This window comes from Folsomia candida, unplaced genomic scaffold, assembly GCF_002217175.1.
Source record: "Folsomia candida strain VU population unplaced genomic scaffold, ASM221717v1 Fcan01_Sc018, whole genome shotgun sequence".
NCBI classification, from domain to species: Eukaryota; Metazoa; Arthropoda; class Collembola; order Entomobryomorpha; family Isotomidae; genus Folsomia; species Folsomia candida.
The window spans coordinates 2,106,825-2,125,144 of NW_019091210.1; the positions used below are offsets into that span (position 1 = coordinate 2,106,825).

Consider the following 18,320-nt stretch of genomic DNA (forward strand, 5'->3'; position numbering starts at 1 on the left):
TCCTGGCAATGACGAAGAGGAAGTTCAAATCAGTGAAGGCCTTTACGAGTTTTTCCTTTTTTTCGGAAATTGAGGTAATATTTCCCTCTGTTTTGTCCCATTTGGCCGGCACGCCAAAGATGGAGTTGCCAAGTTTGAGGTGACGCTTTACTCGGGAGAGTATAATCAATTTGCTCATTTTTTATAGTTTAGTGCGGTTATTGAGTTTCAATAATTATCGGCTTCAAGAAATTTGGAGACAATTTTGAAAACGTGAACCAATCGCAACTAACTAGCTACTGCCAAGGATTGATCATTCGTACGGGCAGGATGTGATGAATTTCATAACCACTAAATAATGAGATAGTAGCTCTTGCTCTGATAATTAATAATTTACAGGTAACGACTTCGTATGCACACATTCTAAGTTACAAGGCATAGATATATGCATACCTACATGAATTATTAACGAGATCTAAGAACTCTTGTGTAATCAAAATTTGCAATATCTTGCTTGAAGTAATTATTTTGCGGACTGTAAATCATCGGGTAGAGCCACATACATATTGTTCCGCTGTCGGAACTGATATTGATTTGGTAGTAATTTCGTACCAGGTTGGTAATACAGTTGGGTGGCCCAAGAAGCTGTTTTTATAACCTACAAATTTTTTGGACTCGCGCGAGGGGCTACAAATGGTTTAGCAGTCTGCATAAGGTTACATTACTTGATGGTAAACCATTTGTAGCCCCTCGCGCGAGTCCAAAAAATTTGAAAAAAATACCATCAGACGCAGAAAGACGAGTGCAACACATTCCACTATTATGAACCCTGAGGTCGACTCCTCCCACCCACAGGGTCGATGCGAAGTTTCGAGATAGGCACTACAATGTATTCTGCAAAGCGAGAGAGAAGGTTGAAACTGGGATATTGCCCCAAACCCAACTCACTCCTCTGGGCTTGAGGGTAAGCCTTAAGGGTTCCTGGATACCTCAAAATCCGTAGATCGTCGAATGTAAAAATTGGTTATCCAGGATGAAAAATCCGAAATAATCCAATCTGTCAATATCTGTTAACCTAACAGGGATATCTTGACTTTTTACGACTGCCAAACCAAAATCATAGTGGTCCGTTTTTTGTGCATGGCTATGATTTTTCCGTAGTAAGCGGAAAAAGTTTGTAATTATTAAAAAGATTCCACTTGTAATTTATGCATGTATGCAAGTATTTGTGAATATAATTATCTATGTTCAATAGACTGTATTGATTGATCTGCGTTATTTATTATTCACAAAATCATTTCAAGTAATACCGCATACAGAGGTACCTATATTAATTAATTATTACGGTTTACATTAAACAACAATAATATCCATCATCGCTACTATGTATGTACGTCCGACGCTGTATGCTTTAAAATGACGAAATTACAATTCCCAGGGAAGAATTGTGCCTGTGCTATGTACCTTATTCGTAATTTCAGTAAACAATATATTTTGGAAACATGCATAGATGAATTCAAGTATTATCCGGTATTGAGTTACCTACTTGATATTACATACTTACCGAGTTGCCTCCCGACTTGTGGGCCGAATCTACTTTTTCAGACCCATTCCCCCCTAATGGACACTAAAATTTGCGAAAAATAAAATGGTCGGAGGTATCACTTGACACCCTAAATAATTCCGCCTTGCTTACCCTTCAAAAAAGCGAAGTGAGTAATACGGAGAAAGACGTAATTTATAAACTTTTGCACAATACTGGTCTTACGCCAAAAATGGCCGAATCAATGGGAATACATGAGGGTAGGGATTGCCCCTTCTGTCCATTTAAAGATATCAAATCGAGTCATTATTTTAAATGTATCCATTTTCAGCCCCTTTGGCTTTTTATTTCAAAAATTCTGAGCAGAGACCTGACTAATGTCTCTCGATTAGGGATTAATGGGTCTAGAAATATGAAGTACGATAATATATTTATTTATTATGGTCTTTGCACGATATACAAGTCATATGTTCACTTTCTTAATCACTTTGGGGACAATTTTGATTATTTGTCCCACTTTGGGCACATGGTTTTCGGACGAATTTTGTCTGAATTCCATGTTTGCATGCGAGGTGGGAAAGTTTTGATGGGCAATTTCCATCGAAAATGGAAAAAATATAAACTATACACTATGATCAATAATAGAATAAACATTAATCTTAATTTAAAATAATATTTTGATAAAATCTCCCACCTTTAGGTAGTTAAAATATTCTTACACAAGCATGTATTATTCTACAAATCTCTTCCTAAGAACTATTTATTAATTTGTGATTGTACTAACTAACGTGGTCATGAAGCAGAGTGAGTCAGAGGCAGTGTTTAATTCCTACCCCTGATGACACAAGTAAAGTCCTCCTCCCAAGAAGATCCACCGCCGTGGGAGACTGAACTGTAATTAGCATGTAATTTTACTTCTTAGTATTAAGTTGCATTTGGCACATCTTTCCTAAATTCTTTTAAAGAACCTATAGAAATTTCAAAAAATGCGAGCGTACCCGGGTTGGGAAGGTTCTTTATTTTCAGTCATTTCCTAGCACTTGGCATTGGTAAGGTTAGGGATGCGTTGACATACCCACAGCCCCAGGGAGGATCCCAACCCATTACCTGGCGTCGTGGGTATGTCAACAACTTAGGTGTCAGGTTAGGCTGAATCTTCTTATTTCCTTATCATATAAAGCCATTCTTTCAGTTTTTCGTGAATGAATGAAATATAAAATTGTATCTCTAAGTTTTCGGCATATTTTAAATCATGGCCTAATTATAGCAGCATTTGTATGATGATTGTTCCGTTTTTTAGACTAGTTGTGTTTGGAATTCTCATTGTATGAATTAATCTTAAATATATGTAATAAAAGGTTGAAATTCCCTAAATTTATTTGAATCGAAAAAAAATAATAATGGACAATAATGTAACGCAAGACCACTAGTTTTACGTAACGCAAATCTCATTTTCCTCGAAAAATGTTCAACCCAAAATGGATGCTTCCGTCATTTCTTTGTTGGTCAGAATTTGATTGAAGTTTAGTTTTAATTTTTCCTTGTTCTATTTTAATTAAGTAATTGGTGTAACTGCTATATTAACTGATTTTGGCCTACTTTAGTTTGACTGACGTAACGCAGGACTACGACCGCCACTCCTGTCGTCACCTTTTGTAACAACCCTCAGATCCCTCCCTCTTTCTAGTTATACAATTTATGAACGGCCCTTTGGTGTTTAGTTCGTCACAAGCAAGAACGAAATCGTCTGTCTGATACAAAATTCCTGCACAACTAATGGCGTTAGAGGCTCGACAAAATTTCTACCAAACTGCAACCTTAAGGGGATCAAGGAATAGTGAAATTTCCTCCCATACTTCTTCCTTTCGCCAGTTTTACTTTTCGCAATCCAATCCTGACTCGCGGCATACACTTTTCCCGCAGCAGAAAAGGTTAGCACCGTAAATCCGATGCTGCCAAGATAAACATAGAGAAACGCCATAGTTAGGAAATACTGATGGGCGTGTGACATTTTAATCGTCACGTAGAGAATTATCACTTGAAAGGCAGGCACGAGAAGGGCAACTTTTAGAAAAATGCTTTCCCGGATGCAAGAGTTGAGTAGTTTTTCAAAAACTTGCACTTTCCTGTATTCCGCCTGGTCAAATATTTCCGTTTTGCAGCGTTTTATGAAAGTTTCGATTTCAATCCAGAGAAAGGTGACGCCCGTAAGGAGAACGGTCAGGAGGTAGTACGCCGTGCAAACGGAGAGTTGGAGGAAAATGAGAAACTCTAAGGCGGGAAAGAAAGCGAAGTGGAGGAATTTAAAGATGGGAACGTTTACAAAAACCCCCTCTGACGAGCAAAGGATTGAGCTGAGCAGTCCAGGTTGACATGGGAAAAGTATCGTTAGAATGCATGGCATGGCTCGCGCCTATGACGTAGTAGCCGACTTCGATAACATCGAAAAAGAAGCCCAAGACAGTAAGGACGGTTGCCCACTGTTTGCCTGGTTCGATATCTGTGGAGATAATAAAAATGAACGAAAATCCGATACAATAGTAATTTATATATGTATGATTGTTAGTCAATTGTTAAAATTATTGGCGAGCTACGATATCCATTTTTTCGCTTGTCAACTAGACTGATAAATCAGTAATCTATGCGGAAATTATATCCAGTACGGCGAGAATATATTGTGATATTGAAAACCTCAAAACCAGTTGGCCCCAATCCCCGTAATAATTCTAAAAAAAATTTGCAGCTCATGCATTAAAATAGTATCAACCTGTGTTCGTATCTGACTCTAACAAAATGATATTGATAAGTAGTACCGTAAAGCATAAATATAGTAGCTGCATATTAGGGTTTCATCACTTCGGTAGGAAATTTTTACGGACTTGTATAGTTTCAAGACCGAGCGGTAGCAAGTTTAATACCGAAAATCCATTACCTACATGTCATGCCAGATTTTCAACAGTGGACTTACCTTCTGAGGAAAAGATACAGTTAACGAATTGCATGTGGGCGTGGTCAGAAGGATTATATCCAAGCAAAAAGTCAACAACGGCCAGTGACGTTAACGTGTTACCGACAATCCTTTCAAGCAGACTTGCCTCTTTTGTAAGCATGGTCCAAATCCTGGCAATGATGAAGAGGATGTTCAAATCAGTAAAGGCCTTTACGATTTTTTCCTTCGATTCGGAAATTGAGATCATTTTTCCCTCGGATTTGTCCCATTTGGCCGGTACGCCAAAGATGAAGTTGCCCAGTTTGAGGTGATGCTTTACGCGAGAGAGGATAGACAATTTGGTCATTTTTTAGGCTAGATGAATACTGAGTTTTAATAATTATCGGTTTCAAACAATTTCAAGATAAGTTTAAAAATATGATTCGCAACCAAGTGGCAACTGCAAGGATTGATCAGATGTTGACATGCACTGACACGGACGGTATGAATTTCATTAGCACGAAGCAATTAGTAGCTCCTGTCGGGATAATTAATAATTTGCAATTAACGACTTCGTTCATATCTTTTGGTACAATACATACGTAAATTTTTAATTAGATACATATATAAGTAGGCTCGTGTGTAATTAAAACTTTCAATAGTTCCACATAATTAATAAATAGGTATATGTTATTTGTAATGCCGGAACCTATAGTTGTGTTCATGCATATATTGTCCTACGTAGTTCTTCAGTTATTTCAACTTGAAATTTGTAAGGTCCAATATTTTAATTCCTACGAGCTAAATATCATTTCATATTAATGTTGGGGGCCCAGGAAGAGGAATGAATGTATAAATTATTTATTGTCAGCGTCTATAATTCTCGTCAAATTAGTTAACGTCACTTCGCTTATCTTCGAAAGCTTGATATTTTCGAAAAGTGACAACACCATTCTTCCCGCCACAACTCGTCCTTGCATAAATTCGTTTCTAGGTTCCTCGTAACTTATCTTTCATTCAAACCGTTTGAAATTTTGAGCGTGCGTAGTTAGATACATTTAGCAAATTCTAAACAAATTTCAGATTTCTGAATTTATTTCTGAGTGTTTTGATCCCTCCCCCACTAAGATACCTAGTGTCTGAGTTTCTTGGGCGAGAACCTTAAATGCAAACCCTAAACCTATGTCAATATCTGGCGTCATATTCTTCTGCTTATCCCCAAATGGTTCCTGCTACTATGTAATTGAGACTTTGCGGAGGCTGAGAGCCGTGAATTGAGCTTGTTTCCTGTCCAGTGGTTAGAAAATCCGTCGTCATCAAATACCAAAATTTGGGAGTAAAATCATAAAAATTAGTGAAATCTTTATGAAAAACCCGTCTTACTTGGTAGGAAATTAAAACAATGGTATGGAAAAGCTTAAAGAATGGTGTCAGTTGTCGTTCCCCAATATGGTTCCCAACAGATATCTGATGGTAACTTGATTAACATTTACCAGATATCAGATCAGATATCAGATTCAATGTTAATCAATTTACCACCAGATATCTGGTCGGAACCATATTCCCCAATTTAAAGAATTTATCCAATAATTTAATTAAAATTTAGCCAGTTTATTTAGAAATTTATTATATGGAAAGAATAACGGAAACAAATTTCATTTTAATACGTAAATTACTGGTCAAATTTTTAATAATAAATGATTAAATCCCTTTATACTTTAATTTAAAATTGTTCAAGTCGGCACATTCTAACGTTCAGCTTCTTCAAACTTGTCTGTGTCGCCAATCCTATGAAATAAAAATTGTATCAAAAACTATCACGTACTTTGAAATCATTTCTGTAATTCTTTTACCTTTTCATGAGCTTAAACCTGTGTGGTCTGACATTGTAGGGTCCTTCGTAGTAGGTGTTGCCAAAAAGCTTCCAGTCCCAAGGCTCCGTCGAATTTTTATCCCACTTATCCTCGATAAGTCGGCAACCCTCGCACTTTTCGATAGTTCCCGCTTTCACGCCTATAGTTATCGATGGAATGCAAATTAAACATGCACATTAATCAAATCCTGCCGAGAGAAAAATGTAATGAGCGTACTCATGTCAACCTTCGCATATCTCGCATATCTCGCAAATTGAGCATAGCAACATAATTTGCGAAGTTTTGCGAGATATGCGAGATTTCGCAAAAATTTTGGTGCAAAACCATGGGATTTTTTCTCAAATTTACCCAGCAATTGGGCATGTTCTTATTTCGCAAAATTATTTCGCAAACGCCAGCAAGGGAAGTTACAGAAATCCATGGAAACTACATCAAAATAGATATTTTCAGTAGATTTGCGAGATTGGAGAGGAGATTTACGAAGTCATATTTTGCGAATCCCCTTACGACAGAAATATTTTTATATTCGCAAGTTTGCTAAAAGAGTTGCGATGCGAAATAAGACGGTCGTGAGTGTGCCCAATTATTATTTTAATCCCTACATCAACATTATATATTTTTAAATGTGTACAAATTTAAATCCAGTCTGATTTCTACAAAATATTTACCTTTCGCATATTCATCCCACTTGAGTCAAAGGTTCCCATGCATCATTGGCTGAGTGACGGCAGATTTGCAGGGCGTGTTTAGACAATTATTTGCCAAGACGGAGGCCTTCCCACCCTTCCCGTGGGGACAGTGGTACTCAGCATGGGGGAAGCAGGATGGACTGGTAGCTTGTAGCTCGTGGCCGCATAACAGATAAGTCTGGCCCTTGTCAGACGCTAAGGGACGGTCAAGGTTACAGGTGCAGTCCTCATCCATGTAAATTTTCCCGGAAACTAAAACGGGAAGCAGAAAACACAGGAGGATCATGACAAGTTGTGTGCAGACTAGACAGCTCTAAATTATGGCGAACAATGCCAAAATGGAAAGTACTTGAAAGTAAATGAAACTTGTTTAATAAAATACTTAACAATGAAACATTCTGTACTCTAGTTGCATTTCATTGTTTTATTCATTGTTTTCAATTCATTGTTTTATTTTCATTCTGCGATGGTCTTATTACAGAAAATTATATAAAGAGTTGACTGGATAATTACATAAAGTTAATGGCACGTGCCTTATTTGCACAGCCTTCGCACCCCTCAGCAAAATCAAGGTTTGGGTAGATTCCTTCTTGGACGAAGCCAATTTGTGAGATGCAAATCAGGTCATCGTACAAATTAAAGCTGCTGCCCATCGTATCAATTGAGACAAGCTTTCCATCCAGAGCTGGGGGCAGAGGGTGGCAAAACTCACTGTCGTCCATGTGGTCCAGCACGGTCTCCCCTACGAAAAATCCAAATTCAAATTTGGAAAGGTTTTTTATCACTTTTTGGACATTAATGTCTGTAAAATTTTATCCTAAATACTACTTTTTTGAGTTAACTTGCCTGAGAAATCCACCCCGGTGGACCCCGGGAGACTGCTCCCCTTGGACGCATGAAGACATGAGCAGCCCCACAATGACACAAATCCCGACAAGTAAGATAGTTTTCATTTTTGGAAAGGAAACTTTTCTGAGTTGTTGGACAATTTGGTGTAGAAAGTGTAATTGAATGAGGACATATGGATCCTTACGCTTCATTTAAATACACACCCATTATACACACACGGAACTTGAGCTTAGCAGATGCACATAAAATTGAAATGTTGTCAGTCTCAGGGACTCCTCTTAACCAAAATTTTTACTCCGGTCTAGGGCTTATGTAGCTGATTTGTCCGTCGTTTGTGTGTGTCTAGAAATAAATATGAAGCCGAATTTTTTATCTGACATGACCTAGGCTATTTTAATAAATTATGGTACCTGAAATTTGGTATACAGGTCCCAAATTTAAAGTTTACGGTGAGAATAATGTTCTGTTAGATGTTCCTATTGGCATTTAGTGGGATTTAGTAAATGTATTGTAAACAATTTTGCAGGATCATACACGTTACGATTTTTTCGAATAATTTTTCAAGGGTAGGTAGTTTTTTTGCTATATGTAAATGGTTAAAAAATTATTACTATGACGGTAACGGGTAATTATCAAGTCGTTACAACACAGTAGTGCTTTAAATTCCCATATTGCAGACTCATATACGTAACAACTTGATAATAATTTATTACCGAATTATTAACAGTACATATTTGTTGGACATTTGGTAGGACAATTTATTGTTGGTTCAGAACCGTCACACTCTAAATCCTGGCTCGGGCTCAGCAAACACGCTGTGGTACACTTTATTGTGTATGACGCAAATACTCCGAAATAAAGTTTATCGCTGAACTGTTCTTAAATTAGCATTTAATTTGATTGTAAATTATGCAGGTCTCACATTAAAACGTGATTGGGCTGACTTGATATCTTAATAAATCTGCAATTAAACTACACTGTACAAACTTTATTCAAAGTTTATATTTATTTTAGTCGTTCAATCTTTCAGTATCTTTCCTGCAAAACATTTAATGTAATTGTTCATATAAATTTTAAGCTGTTTTGTAAATATCAATTTTACAATTAATTATTTTATATAGACCACATAAAATTTGTTTTAAAACAGAAATTTAATAAAAGTTTCAAGACTTCCAGTAAATTTCCTGCTGATAATTTTCTGAAAATTATCGAAAATTTCTGAATGAATAGCCTGCTTGTTTTCACCTCTACTTATCAAGCACCTAAATTCTTTAGTATGTATTTCTTTCAGGTATACATGCATACCGTAAAACCTCTATTTATAGCCGGGGCTAAAATCCAAACCGGAGGGTCACGGACCCGGCTAAAATTGGAGACCGGCTATAATTAGAGACCCGGCTAAATTTTGTTGCTCCAAAAATTTTAGATGCTACAAAATCAAATATAATTCATGTTGACTCAATTTGAGTTTTCTAATTTAGCAAGATAAGCCATAAGTAACCCATTCTCTTTTAATCTACATCTTGAAACGAAGTTTAGCAGGTTTTTTAAATTGTCTGTCATGATTATATCCATTATTAACCTGAAATTAATATGAAAAAATTAGTAGTTCAGCTTATTCGTTGATTGGCATAATGTGCAACATTTTTCTTTAATGGACTATGAACAGGGACACAGCGGACAAGACAGGCCATAATTAGAGACCCGGCCATAATTGGGGACCCGGCTATAATTAGAGACCCGGCTAAAATTTGGTAATCTTGGTCCCTAGACCCGGCTATATTTGGAGACCGGCTATAATTAGAAGAGGGCTATAAATATAGGTTTTACGGTATGTATAGTCAGTACAATCTTAAATGAACCAAAATCCTTGTCAAAATTTTATTTTATTTTTGCTTCAATAATGAAGCTATTTACTTGGGAATCAATAATTTTATGTCCATTATTCTTATACAATTAAGTTTTGCTTATATTCATTAATTTTTGTTTGCATGTCGGCCCTAGCGTCCTTAACAGCCTGTCCCCATTGTTGGTTCAGATCTCCAAAAAAGTCGCCGTCCCTCCCTCCAATGGACTTCTTCAAAACGGGTTCAAACTCTTTCTTGACAGCGTCCGCGAGATGAAGAAAGTCTTCGAAATTGGCATTAACAACCTGCGCCAGTTCAGCCACGTACCCTTCAAACTTCTTCTTGAATTCGTCCATCAAGGCGGGTGCCCTTATTGTATAAATAAATACTGAGGTCATACAGTTAAACATAAGTTAAATATGTACTTTATGTATATATATACGGTGGTCAAAAAATGGTGTTTTTTAATATAAATAAATAAAGGAACAATAAAAGTGGCGTCATACGGTCAAATGCAAAATAATACCACACTAAAATTATGTATAAAGCCTTGACCTATTTAGTTCTCACGGTCATGGGTTAGTTCGAGGTCAAAAATATTTCGTGCCGAAATTTCCTTGAGAAAACGACGTTAGATTATGTTGAGACATTTTGGATATATCGCGCCACAGACGGACGGACGGACAAAGCGATAACATAAAGCTGCTGACGTCACTCAATAACCATAATACCACAAATTAAAGTCATAATTCAAATTTCATAGAAAAAACATTTAGTTCGGAAAGTAAAAATAGAATCTCCCCGTGAAATATCAACACCCTTTTTTGACCACCCTTTATTTACAACTTGGCTCACCTCGTATCTCCCATTTTGAAGGGAGGAAGTTTCTTCAATTGTTCTTGGTTGGCGGTGTAAAATTCGGCAAATGAGGCCAGCCCTTCCATACATCGTCCCGGAAATTGTCCGATTGCGAGTCCTGCAGGGGAGACGAATTGTCCAACCAGGGCGGCTGGACTAGCCATCCCGGCAGATGATTTGGCGTCCTTAAGGGCCAGTTTTATTTCCTTTTCTGACGAGGCAGCCAAAGGCTTCAAGGCGGCGACAATTCCCTCCTTGGCTTTTGGAAAGTTCCCATCCATAAATTTGAAAAACGCACCCTTCATCTCGTCAAACATGGCTTGGGGCATTTGACCCCCTCCATTTATTTGGCAGACTGGATAATAAATAGAGTTTAGTTAATGAGTGATTTAAAAATTATTTGCTTAAAGGTTACTTACCCAAGCCCAGCAATATGGTTATGGCGACGGAAACCCTCATAATTTTAGGTACGATTGAACAGATGGGGATTTATTTCCGGTGGCCTACTTTATTCGTTCAACTTGCCAGGTTGGCTGTGGTGATGGATCTGACCTACGTGACCCAGATTGTTATTTGATTGTATTTAATAATAAACATGTAGTATTGTTGGCATGGTTTGTTTTTGCGGATATTTAATTTTTGTAACATTTTACAGTCAGATTAACCTTTTGACTACCAAGATATTTCTGAAAGTTTGACTTTCTCCGATGTTTTACAACGTGATAAATAAACTCTGATTATTAAAAATATTGCGATATAATCGAACACATTTGTGTAACTGGTATGCAATCTCATGCATTTGTAATTAGTAGCTAAGAGATATAGTTTTGCTCCACAAATGTGTTTAATTGATAGGTATATATAGAAATACGTATTTCGAAAAATAGCTTCGTAACCAAGTGTTGAAACTTTTATACAACAACGTATATACACGTTGTTTAGTTCCAAATTATAAGTTTCAAATTATATATAATTTGACACAAAACGGAATACATATTTCTTAGAATTAACTGGTAGCTTAGAGGTTAATTTAAACATAATTAATTATTTAATGTGTTGCTCAAAGCACAAGTTCAGATGAGGGACCGTCCATAAATTATGTCATTCGGAAATGAGGAGTGGGGGCTAAGGCTCCAATGATAATATATTGTTCTTATGTGACACATGTTAAAGTGGGGTCAAGAAAATCCCTTTTTTTGGGTCACAATTTATGTATGTCCCCTTACCTCGGTCACATGTAGTATTCGGGGAGAATGGGACCAATTCATGCAAGGCGATAACATGCATGCATGTATTATACCCTTTTGACGCTCCTGTAGCACGGCCCGATACCAAATTTAAATGGATCCTAAATTACATATAAGAAAATAATCCTGCGACATACAGACGTTCACAATATGCATATATGTATTTTCCTTTCCACACGACACTAATTCTTTTCTGAACTATTTAATAATATAAATAATTAGTGTGCGCTCAAATAAATAGAGTCAAAAAGCCTGAGAGGCTATTCATGTACATGCTACCAAAAAAATCATTTAATGACTTTTTTCCCTATTTTTTGACGAACAGTAGTTGTTTCCAAAATAAATAAAATTAAGGTTCAATCATGATTTGGTGAATATATAAAATAATCAGCAGATATAGTTTTGTGGTTTGTTTCATCCATTCCTTGATGTAATAAACTCATGTATGATATTCAGAGACATGTGTACATAGGTATGTATGTACATATTTAAATGGATACCACGATATTTCTTTATAAATTGCTTGGAAAGTTTCGTGCAGAGAAGTGTGTCGTGTAAATTTTCCATAATGTGAAATTCTTACAAAGAGTTACAGCTAGTTCTTAATGGTGACAATTTCTTGCCAATCTTTAATATTCATTGAAATCGAATATTTTTAAAATTTGGGAATCAAACCAAATTCTTCATACTGACATGGATTATGTATGAAATGTGGCAACAAACAATGGGTGCAGTACATGAAGAATGACATTCTTTATTTCCTTCGTAACCATGGGTGGAAACAACCGAACAATAAATAATTCTTCATTAAATTTCCGAATTACAAGCACAATTCGACATCCCCAACTCCAAAGCGTTCCAAAACTGGGGGATTTTTCGCCGGAGTAACTTCACTCCAATTAATTCGGAATCTGAAACTGAATTCATCGCCTCTGGTCAATTCTCCATTGCTCGTCTTGTTCGTCATAATTGCGCTCCCTGCGTCACCATTCGTTTGAATGAAACCGTCCCACACCTAAGAAAAAGAAGTATAATTTAAATTCACTGTTTGAAGTCTGGCATAGTCAGGCAGGTATTTGTTTCTCGGAACTAAAGTTTGTACCATTTAGTATTAAAGTTATACCAGTCGGTAAAAATTTGGTACTGATATGGAAAAACTTTAACAAAGAGCTTTTACTGTTACTATTACTTCTCAATACTAACTTACGAGAGTTGTATATGAAAATCGCTTAGGATTTCTACAATATGAGTGTCATTTTCGGAAAAGTTCCCTCGCGAACCAAATAACACGGGTTTGTATTATCAAAATTATTTGTCGACATGACAACGAAAAAAGTACTTACCCCAATTCCAGTAAAATTCCGGTCGAATTGGAAATAGAACCTCCATCCGCTCGTCGTGTAGGGAACGGTAAATGTCACATTGGCCAAATAATTCAAAACTCCTTCAGACTCCTTGTAATGGATGTTACTGCAATCTAACGCGTATCCAATGGTTACCATGGATACGAGAAAAATTAGCAGGGAAGAGGATAATTTAGTTGGAGACATTTTTGCCAGCGACAATTTGTGACTTTTAGGGTTGCGGTGGATTGGTTTTATGTGATATTTTTCCGTTGTCATGGAGATTTTTGTGGTATAGAATTTAAATTCAACAGATGTGAATTAACATGATAATAAGATTTCGTAAGATGTTATCTGCATGGAAAAGTTTTATTGAACTGGATCAAGATCAAGGTCAATATACACTTAGAAATTTGGAATTGATTTATCGGTATTAAAGTTGCTATCGCTCGATATTAAAATTTTACCGGTCCCGAAAAAAATTCTACCAGTATGGTATAACCTTAATACCGAGCTATTACTACGCGGGATTACTTATCAATTCCACCTTGATATTGATGAATTCTTGGTAGAGTCATATAAATACGGCTTGGCAGTATTTTAATACTGGATTTTTAAGAGTGTATTAATAATAATGGTTGTTTTTTAAATTGTTATTTATTCATTTATTTTTTGCACAAAAATTGGACTGTCATTAAACTGTGAACTATTTTTTACCGTAATTATACATAATTTAATACAAGAATTATGAACAGACGCATCGGTTGCACCCATTTGCACCCGCTTGGCAGGCCCCACCCCCTAAACCCCCCGCTTTACATCCGGCAGCACAAGCGGCTGCTTTTAACGTACAAATTGGAGATTCACCGGACTGAAAAACAAAATTGATTATTGAATAATTTCCACTTTAAGAAACTTATTTTCATGAAAACCAAAATTTCTACTCACCACAACAGCAACCGCAACGAATGCGACGATTAGGAAAATCAAAATTGCGAAATTTCGATTCATTTTTATTAAATTTTTGTTGAGACTTTTTTTAAGTGCAAGATTGAGTACTAAATGATTTGGTACTAGTATGGGGACTGTGTATTTTTAGCTGCTTATATATGAATTCATCTCCTTGGAAACTGGATATTGTTAGATATGTTTAGTTTCAAATTGATTTTTTAGTATAATTTTTATCGCTATTTTTGGTTCGTAATTAAATTTACGGTGTTGTTATGGAATAATTCCAATGGTCATATAGACTTAATGATGTCATAATTATGTACTGTATGAATTATTAATTAGTCATGGGAGGTTGTTAGGTAAAAAGTTTAGGCAAGGTTTCGTAACTGTTTATGTGTTATCGTGGAAAGTTTAAAATATCTAATGGACACAGGAATATATACATACATGACAAATTTTTAAAATGTACAAATATGTATATGCATAGGGAAATATTTCAGGAACATATTTAAATTTGAGTAAAAATCTAGAGTTGTATGTAAATGTAAAGCAGAAAGAGAAATGTATGCACATATGTATGTAGAGCAGAACTTGAATTGTTTAGTAAATTTTATTAAAATTCGTTCTTTAAAATTTGCATCTGTGATGAATCGAGTTAGCCACGGATAAAATGTTTGACTATTGTTTGTAGACATTTTTATTGTATTCGCGAAAATTCGGTTTACATATCCAGGTAAAGTAAATTGTATATATTTAAATCCTTTTCATAAATACAAGAAATAAAAATCCCCTCGATGAAAGTCAAGGATTTTATCCGTGGCTAACTCGACTCATAACAAATGGAGATTTTAGATAACGATTTGTACATAATGACATTTTGTAGTCGCTTTGTTACTAAATATAATTCATTGTAAGATTTTTGGGCGTAATTTAAACCTCATTAACTCAATTTATTTATTGTCATGACTTCTGATACCCTGATCTTCTCAAAGTGTGCAAACATTTCAACAAAACGTTGTAAAGAATGAGAAAAAAATGAAAGTTTAACATGATTGATGAACGCGTAATTAATTTGTTGCATGCAAATTCTCACTCTCATCAGTTCCATCCCATCCCATTACCACCTTGAACTTGAGTGAGTAAATAAGTTTATACGTTACATTGAATTGGAGGACCAACTCCATTTCACGCGTCGAAGTTAAGCAAAGTATTATAGACACGGCGTCATTAGGGACCGAGCATAAAGTTTGTGATCCATTTTCAGAAAACCCTAACCAAATAGCGTGTATGCCTCGGAGGATTGGATATGCCTTCACCTCTGTAAAAACGGGTCACATGTTAACTGCACGGTCCTTATAGTTACAAACCAGCACTTATTTTGTAGCTGATGCTTGCCTGAATTTTAGCCAGCATAATAAAATAAAAATATAGGGAAAAGATTAGAAAGGTAGACCCACCGCAAATTCAGTCACCTTTAATTCGTAGTGAAATTCCTACGTCCAATTACATACAATGTATTTACCAAATGATACGAATTTTACACAGTTACCTGTAATCGTATCAATTCGGCTACCGGTATAATTACAAGGTATGCATGAAGATGATGTATGTAATTGTATACATACGCTAAGGATATGTAGCAGAAATGTCATTGTGTCCACATATTTCATAGGGATGGACATCACATTCTACGCAGAAAACCATACTAGGATATTATCCTTCGTTAGTTAGTTGGCTAACCCAAATTCCACATTTTGCAAAAGCGTGTGCCACCCAACACAGCCACGGGGCAGCGATACACTTAACGGAAGAAGGAAAAAAACAAAGTGACAGGGTTTCAAAAACTGGTTATTTATTTGCATACATACGTACATATTTGCGGTATGAAGGAAACCTGCAAAATTACGGCATGAATTTTGGCGAAACCCTGTTACAACTTAACTCTCAGTTTTACATAACCGGTAACTTTTTGTATGAATATGAATAAAGACTCGTCCTCTTGATCATGCTCATATGTACGATTTTCATCTCGCTAAAATGTTGTACTTTGTTGTTTTGTGGTCAACATTTGTGGTTGACACGTCGACCGAGTTTCATTAAGAAAAATTGTTGCTCTCATTTTTTTGTGAAACTTGGAATTTGAAATATTTATTAAGGATTATTTATTTTTGAAATGTCCGGAATTTTGAGTGGTAGTGGAGGTGGGGGTGGTTTTGGCGGTGGTGGAGGTGCGGATGGGGGTGGTCTTTGTGTCTTCTCGTGCGCCGCGGTGGTATCCGCATTTGGTGCGGTGGCGGCCTTGTATGGCTTGGATTTAGGACCGGAAACGACCTTTTTCGCGATTTCGGGTCTTGGAGCGTTGTGCTTTACGAAGTGTCAATATCTGAGATTGATCCAGCAGAGGAACTCGTTCAAGAAGAGGGGTGGTTTGGGCGAGAAGTGGGAGAATCCTGGTGAGTGAGATGCTTACATTTCAATTTTTACCATTTTTTTTTAGTTTTTATTTTAATCTATTGCGAATAAAGCAAACAAAACAATAAAAAGATTCTTGAGAAATTAATGAGATTGCTTTACGATTTTCAACTTGTACAAAATAGTCGCATATGTAAATGAAGCATATTGACAGAATTTATAAATTTGTATGTGTTTGGTTCAGTTAGTAAGCTAATTCACGCAGTCCATGGTAAAATTTGTAGGTCCGTAAATTATGTAAACCAATACAATTTTACCAATTTTTACAAAATTTTACAAATATTTCGAAAATTGGGAAATTAGGAAAATTAGCTTACGCATATTTTTCAAACTTGCTCAGATCAAGGGCGTCATTTTAGTTTGTAAAATTATTTTACAAACCTTACAAGTTACTAATGACTGGGTGAATTAAATACCTCATTGTTGGGGTTAGAAATTAGCATTAGATTTATTTCTGTTTTAAAAAAGTTGCAGATTTCCTGAGATTTTCAGGAACATTTGTCCCTCCGCAAATTTATTATGTTTTCTAAATGCTATCAAATTGACTACAAAATTCTGACTGTATTTATCACTGAAAATTATTACATTTCGTGGTATAAATTTCTGGAAATTTAACAATTTCATCACTCCATCAATTAGCCATGTGACATTCTATTTTCTATTTTTTTAATACAGACGAGAGAGAGTGGAACTTCTCCAACATCAGTGGTCAACTCGAAAAAGCAGAGCACAAATGGGGAGGGGCCACTGACCACGACGAGATTTACAGAGACTCCTCAAACCCATCGTCCAAACTGGGGTTAAAAATTAAGAATACTGAACACTTATGAAATTAAGGGTACAAAATGCTTCGGTGTGAACAATTTCGTCACAGTTTTGCACATTGCTTATACTGCCAAAGACATTTAAATATTTATTTTTTACCCCAAAAATTTACTACATACTTTTTACTACGCACTTGACCTGTTTGCCTTAAATTTTTGTTTATTTTAATTTAATAAGAGAAAGAAATAATAAATATTTTTTGTGAAGAAAATTCTACACAATTTTGCAGCGAAAGTGGAGCATTCTGCTAAACATTGAACGAGTGAGAGATCATGACAAAGTTCGCAGCAGAGAAGAATGAGATCAGATCAAGTCCGAATGAATAGTGTGAAAGAACTGGTGCATTCAGTCAGTCAGGTAAATTAATGCGTCTCACCGATGTATGTACAATGAACATGCATTTAAAAGATAACATCTCTCTCGGTGTAGCATTTTTGTATGAAGTTCGCCTTTAGACAGTGTGAGACGACTCGTTAGTTTGAGAATGAGTTAGACTGGGAGAAGTAAAAAGTGGAATCTGACGCGTGATGATGAAGATGCGTCGTTAAAGTGATTTAGAAATGGATTAGCCTTCTACTTAATATATGATTGCATACGTATTAGTGCAACGTTGACAGGGGTGTAATGAGCAGCAGAGTTGTACAATTGCTGGGGCATGCAAATATGGAAATAGGTACATGACAATTTGACCATTTTACTATGATAAGATTGACCTTTAACTTTAATGCTGGGCACATTGGACACAAAACATATGCAAAACTACATGAATATAACTCTATCGACCAATGGTTGAGAATTTGCTGATGTTAAGTGTATAAGTGGATTTAAATTGGGATGGCTGCGTTTCCTACAAAGAAAGTGAAAGCTTTACGAATTATTGATACTAAATTAGAAATTTCGATGCCAAAGGTTAA

General features: G+C 36.0%; 3 protein-coding genes and 1 long non-coding RNA gene across 4 annotated transcripts; 1 reads left to right on the forward strand and 3 right to left on the reverse strand.

Annotated features, from left to right (window-relative positions):
- Positions 1 to 9,730: 9,730 nt before the first annotated feature.
- On the reverse strand, positions 9,731 to 11,116 carry LOC110857361. Its single transcript, XM_022105963.2, has 3 exons — positions 10,988 to 11,116; positions 10,566 to 10,923; positions 9,731 to 10,079 (listed from the first exon to the last, which is right to left on the reverse strand). The coding sequence occupies exons 1-3, from the start codon at positions 11,025 to 11,027 to the stop codon at positions 9,812 to 9,814; spliced, it is 666 nt and encodes a 221-aa protein (XP_021961655.1). The 5' UTR covers positions 11,028 to 11,116; the 3' UTR covers positions 9,731 to 9,811.
- Positions 11,117 to 12,544: 1,428 nt separating this feature from the next.
- On the reverse strand, positions 12,545 to 13,403 carry LOC110857265. The gene is made up of 2 exons (XM_022105885.2): positions 13,159 to 13,403; positions 12,545 to 12,830 (listed from the first exon to the last, which is right to left on the reverse strand). Exons 1-2 carry the CDS (start codon positions 13,363 to 13,365, stop codon positions 12,636 to 12,638), a joined length of 402 nt encoding a protein of 133 aa, XP_021961577.1. The 5' UTR covers positions 13,366 to 13,403; the 3' UTR covers positions 12,545 to 12,635.
- Positions 13,404 to 13,795: 392 nt separating this feature from the next.
- On the reverse strand, positions 13,796 to 14,232 carry LOC110857359. Its single transcript, XR_002548671.1, has 2 exons — positions 14,107 to 14,232; positions 13,796 to 14,029 (listed from the first exon to the last, which is right to left on the reverse strand). It is a non-coding gene; the product is annotated as an uncharacterized LOC110857359 (long non-coding RNA).
- A 1,942-nt stretch (positions 14,233 to 16,174) lies between these two features.
- LOC118437997 lies at positions 16,175 to 17,620 on the forward strand. Its single transcript, XM_035857632.1, has 2 exons — positions 16,175 to 16,562; positions 17,257 to 17,620. Exons 1-2 carry the CDS (start codon positions 16,283 to 16,285, stop codon positions 17,409 to 17,411), a joined length of 435 nt encoding a protein of 144 aa, XP_035713525.1. The 5' UTR covers positions 16,175 to 16,282; the 3' UTR covers positions 17,412 to 17,620.
- The last annotated feature ends 700 nt before the right edge of the window (positions 17,621 to 18,320 follow it).

What these genes read in the sequence shown, in the direction of transcription:
- LOC110857361 (XM_022105963.2), bottom strand. Translation starts at nt 11,027, where the DNA reads ATGAGGGTTTCCGTCGCCATAACCATATTGCTGGGCTTGG. An exon ending in AACCATATTGCTGGGCTTGG is followed by an intron (nt 10,924 to 10,987) that starts GTAAGTAACCTT and finishes TTTATTATCCAG; the next exon opens with TCTGCCAAATAAATGGAGGG. An exon ending in TTCAAAATGGGAGATACGAG is followed by an intron (nt 10,080 to 10,565) that starts GTGAGCCAAGTT and finishes TTATACAATAAG; the next exon opens with GGCACCCGCCTTGATGGACG.
- LOC118437997 (XM_035857632.1), top strand. Translation starts at nt 16,283, where the DNA reads ATGTCCGGAATTTTGAGTGGTAGTGGAGGTGGGGGTGGTTTTGGCGGT. An exon ending in CGAGAAGTGGGAGAATCCTG is followed by an intron (nt 16,563 to 17,256) that starts GTGAGTGAGATG and finishes TTTTTAATACAG; the next exon opens with ACGAGAGAGAGTGGAACTTC.
- LOC110857265 (XM_022105885.2), bottom strand. Translation starts at nt 13,365, where the DNA reads ATGTCTCCAACTAAATTATCCTCTTCCCTGCTAATTTTTCTCGTATCC. An exon ending in GGAATTTTACTGGAATTGGG is followed by an intron (nt 12,831 to 13,158) that starts GTAAGTACTTTT and finishes TCTTTTTCTTAG; the next exon opens with GTGTGGGACGGTTTCATTCA.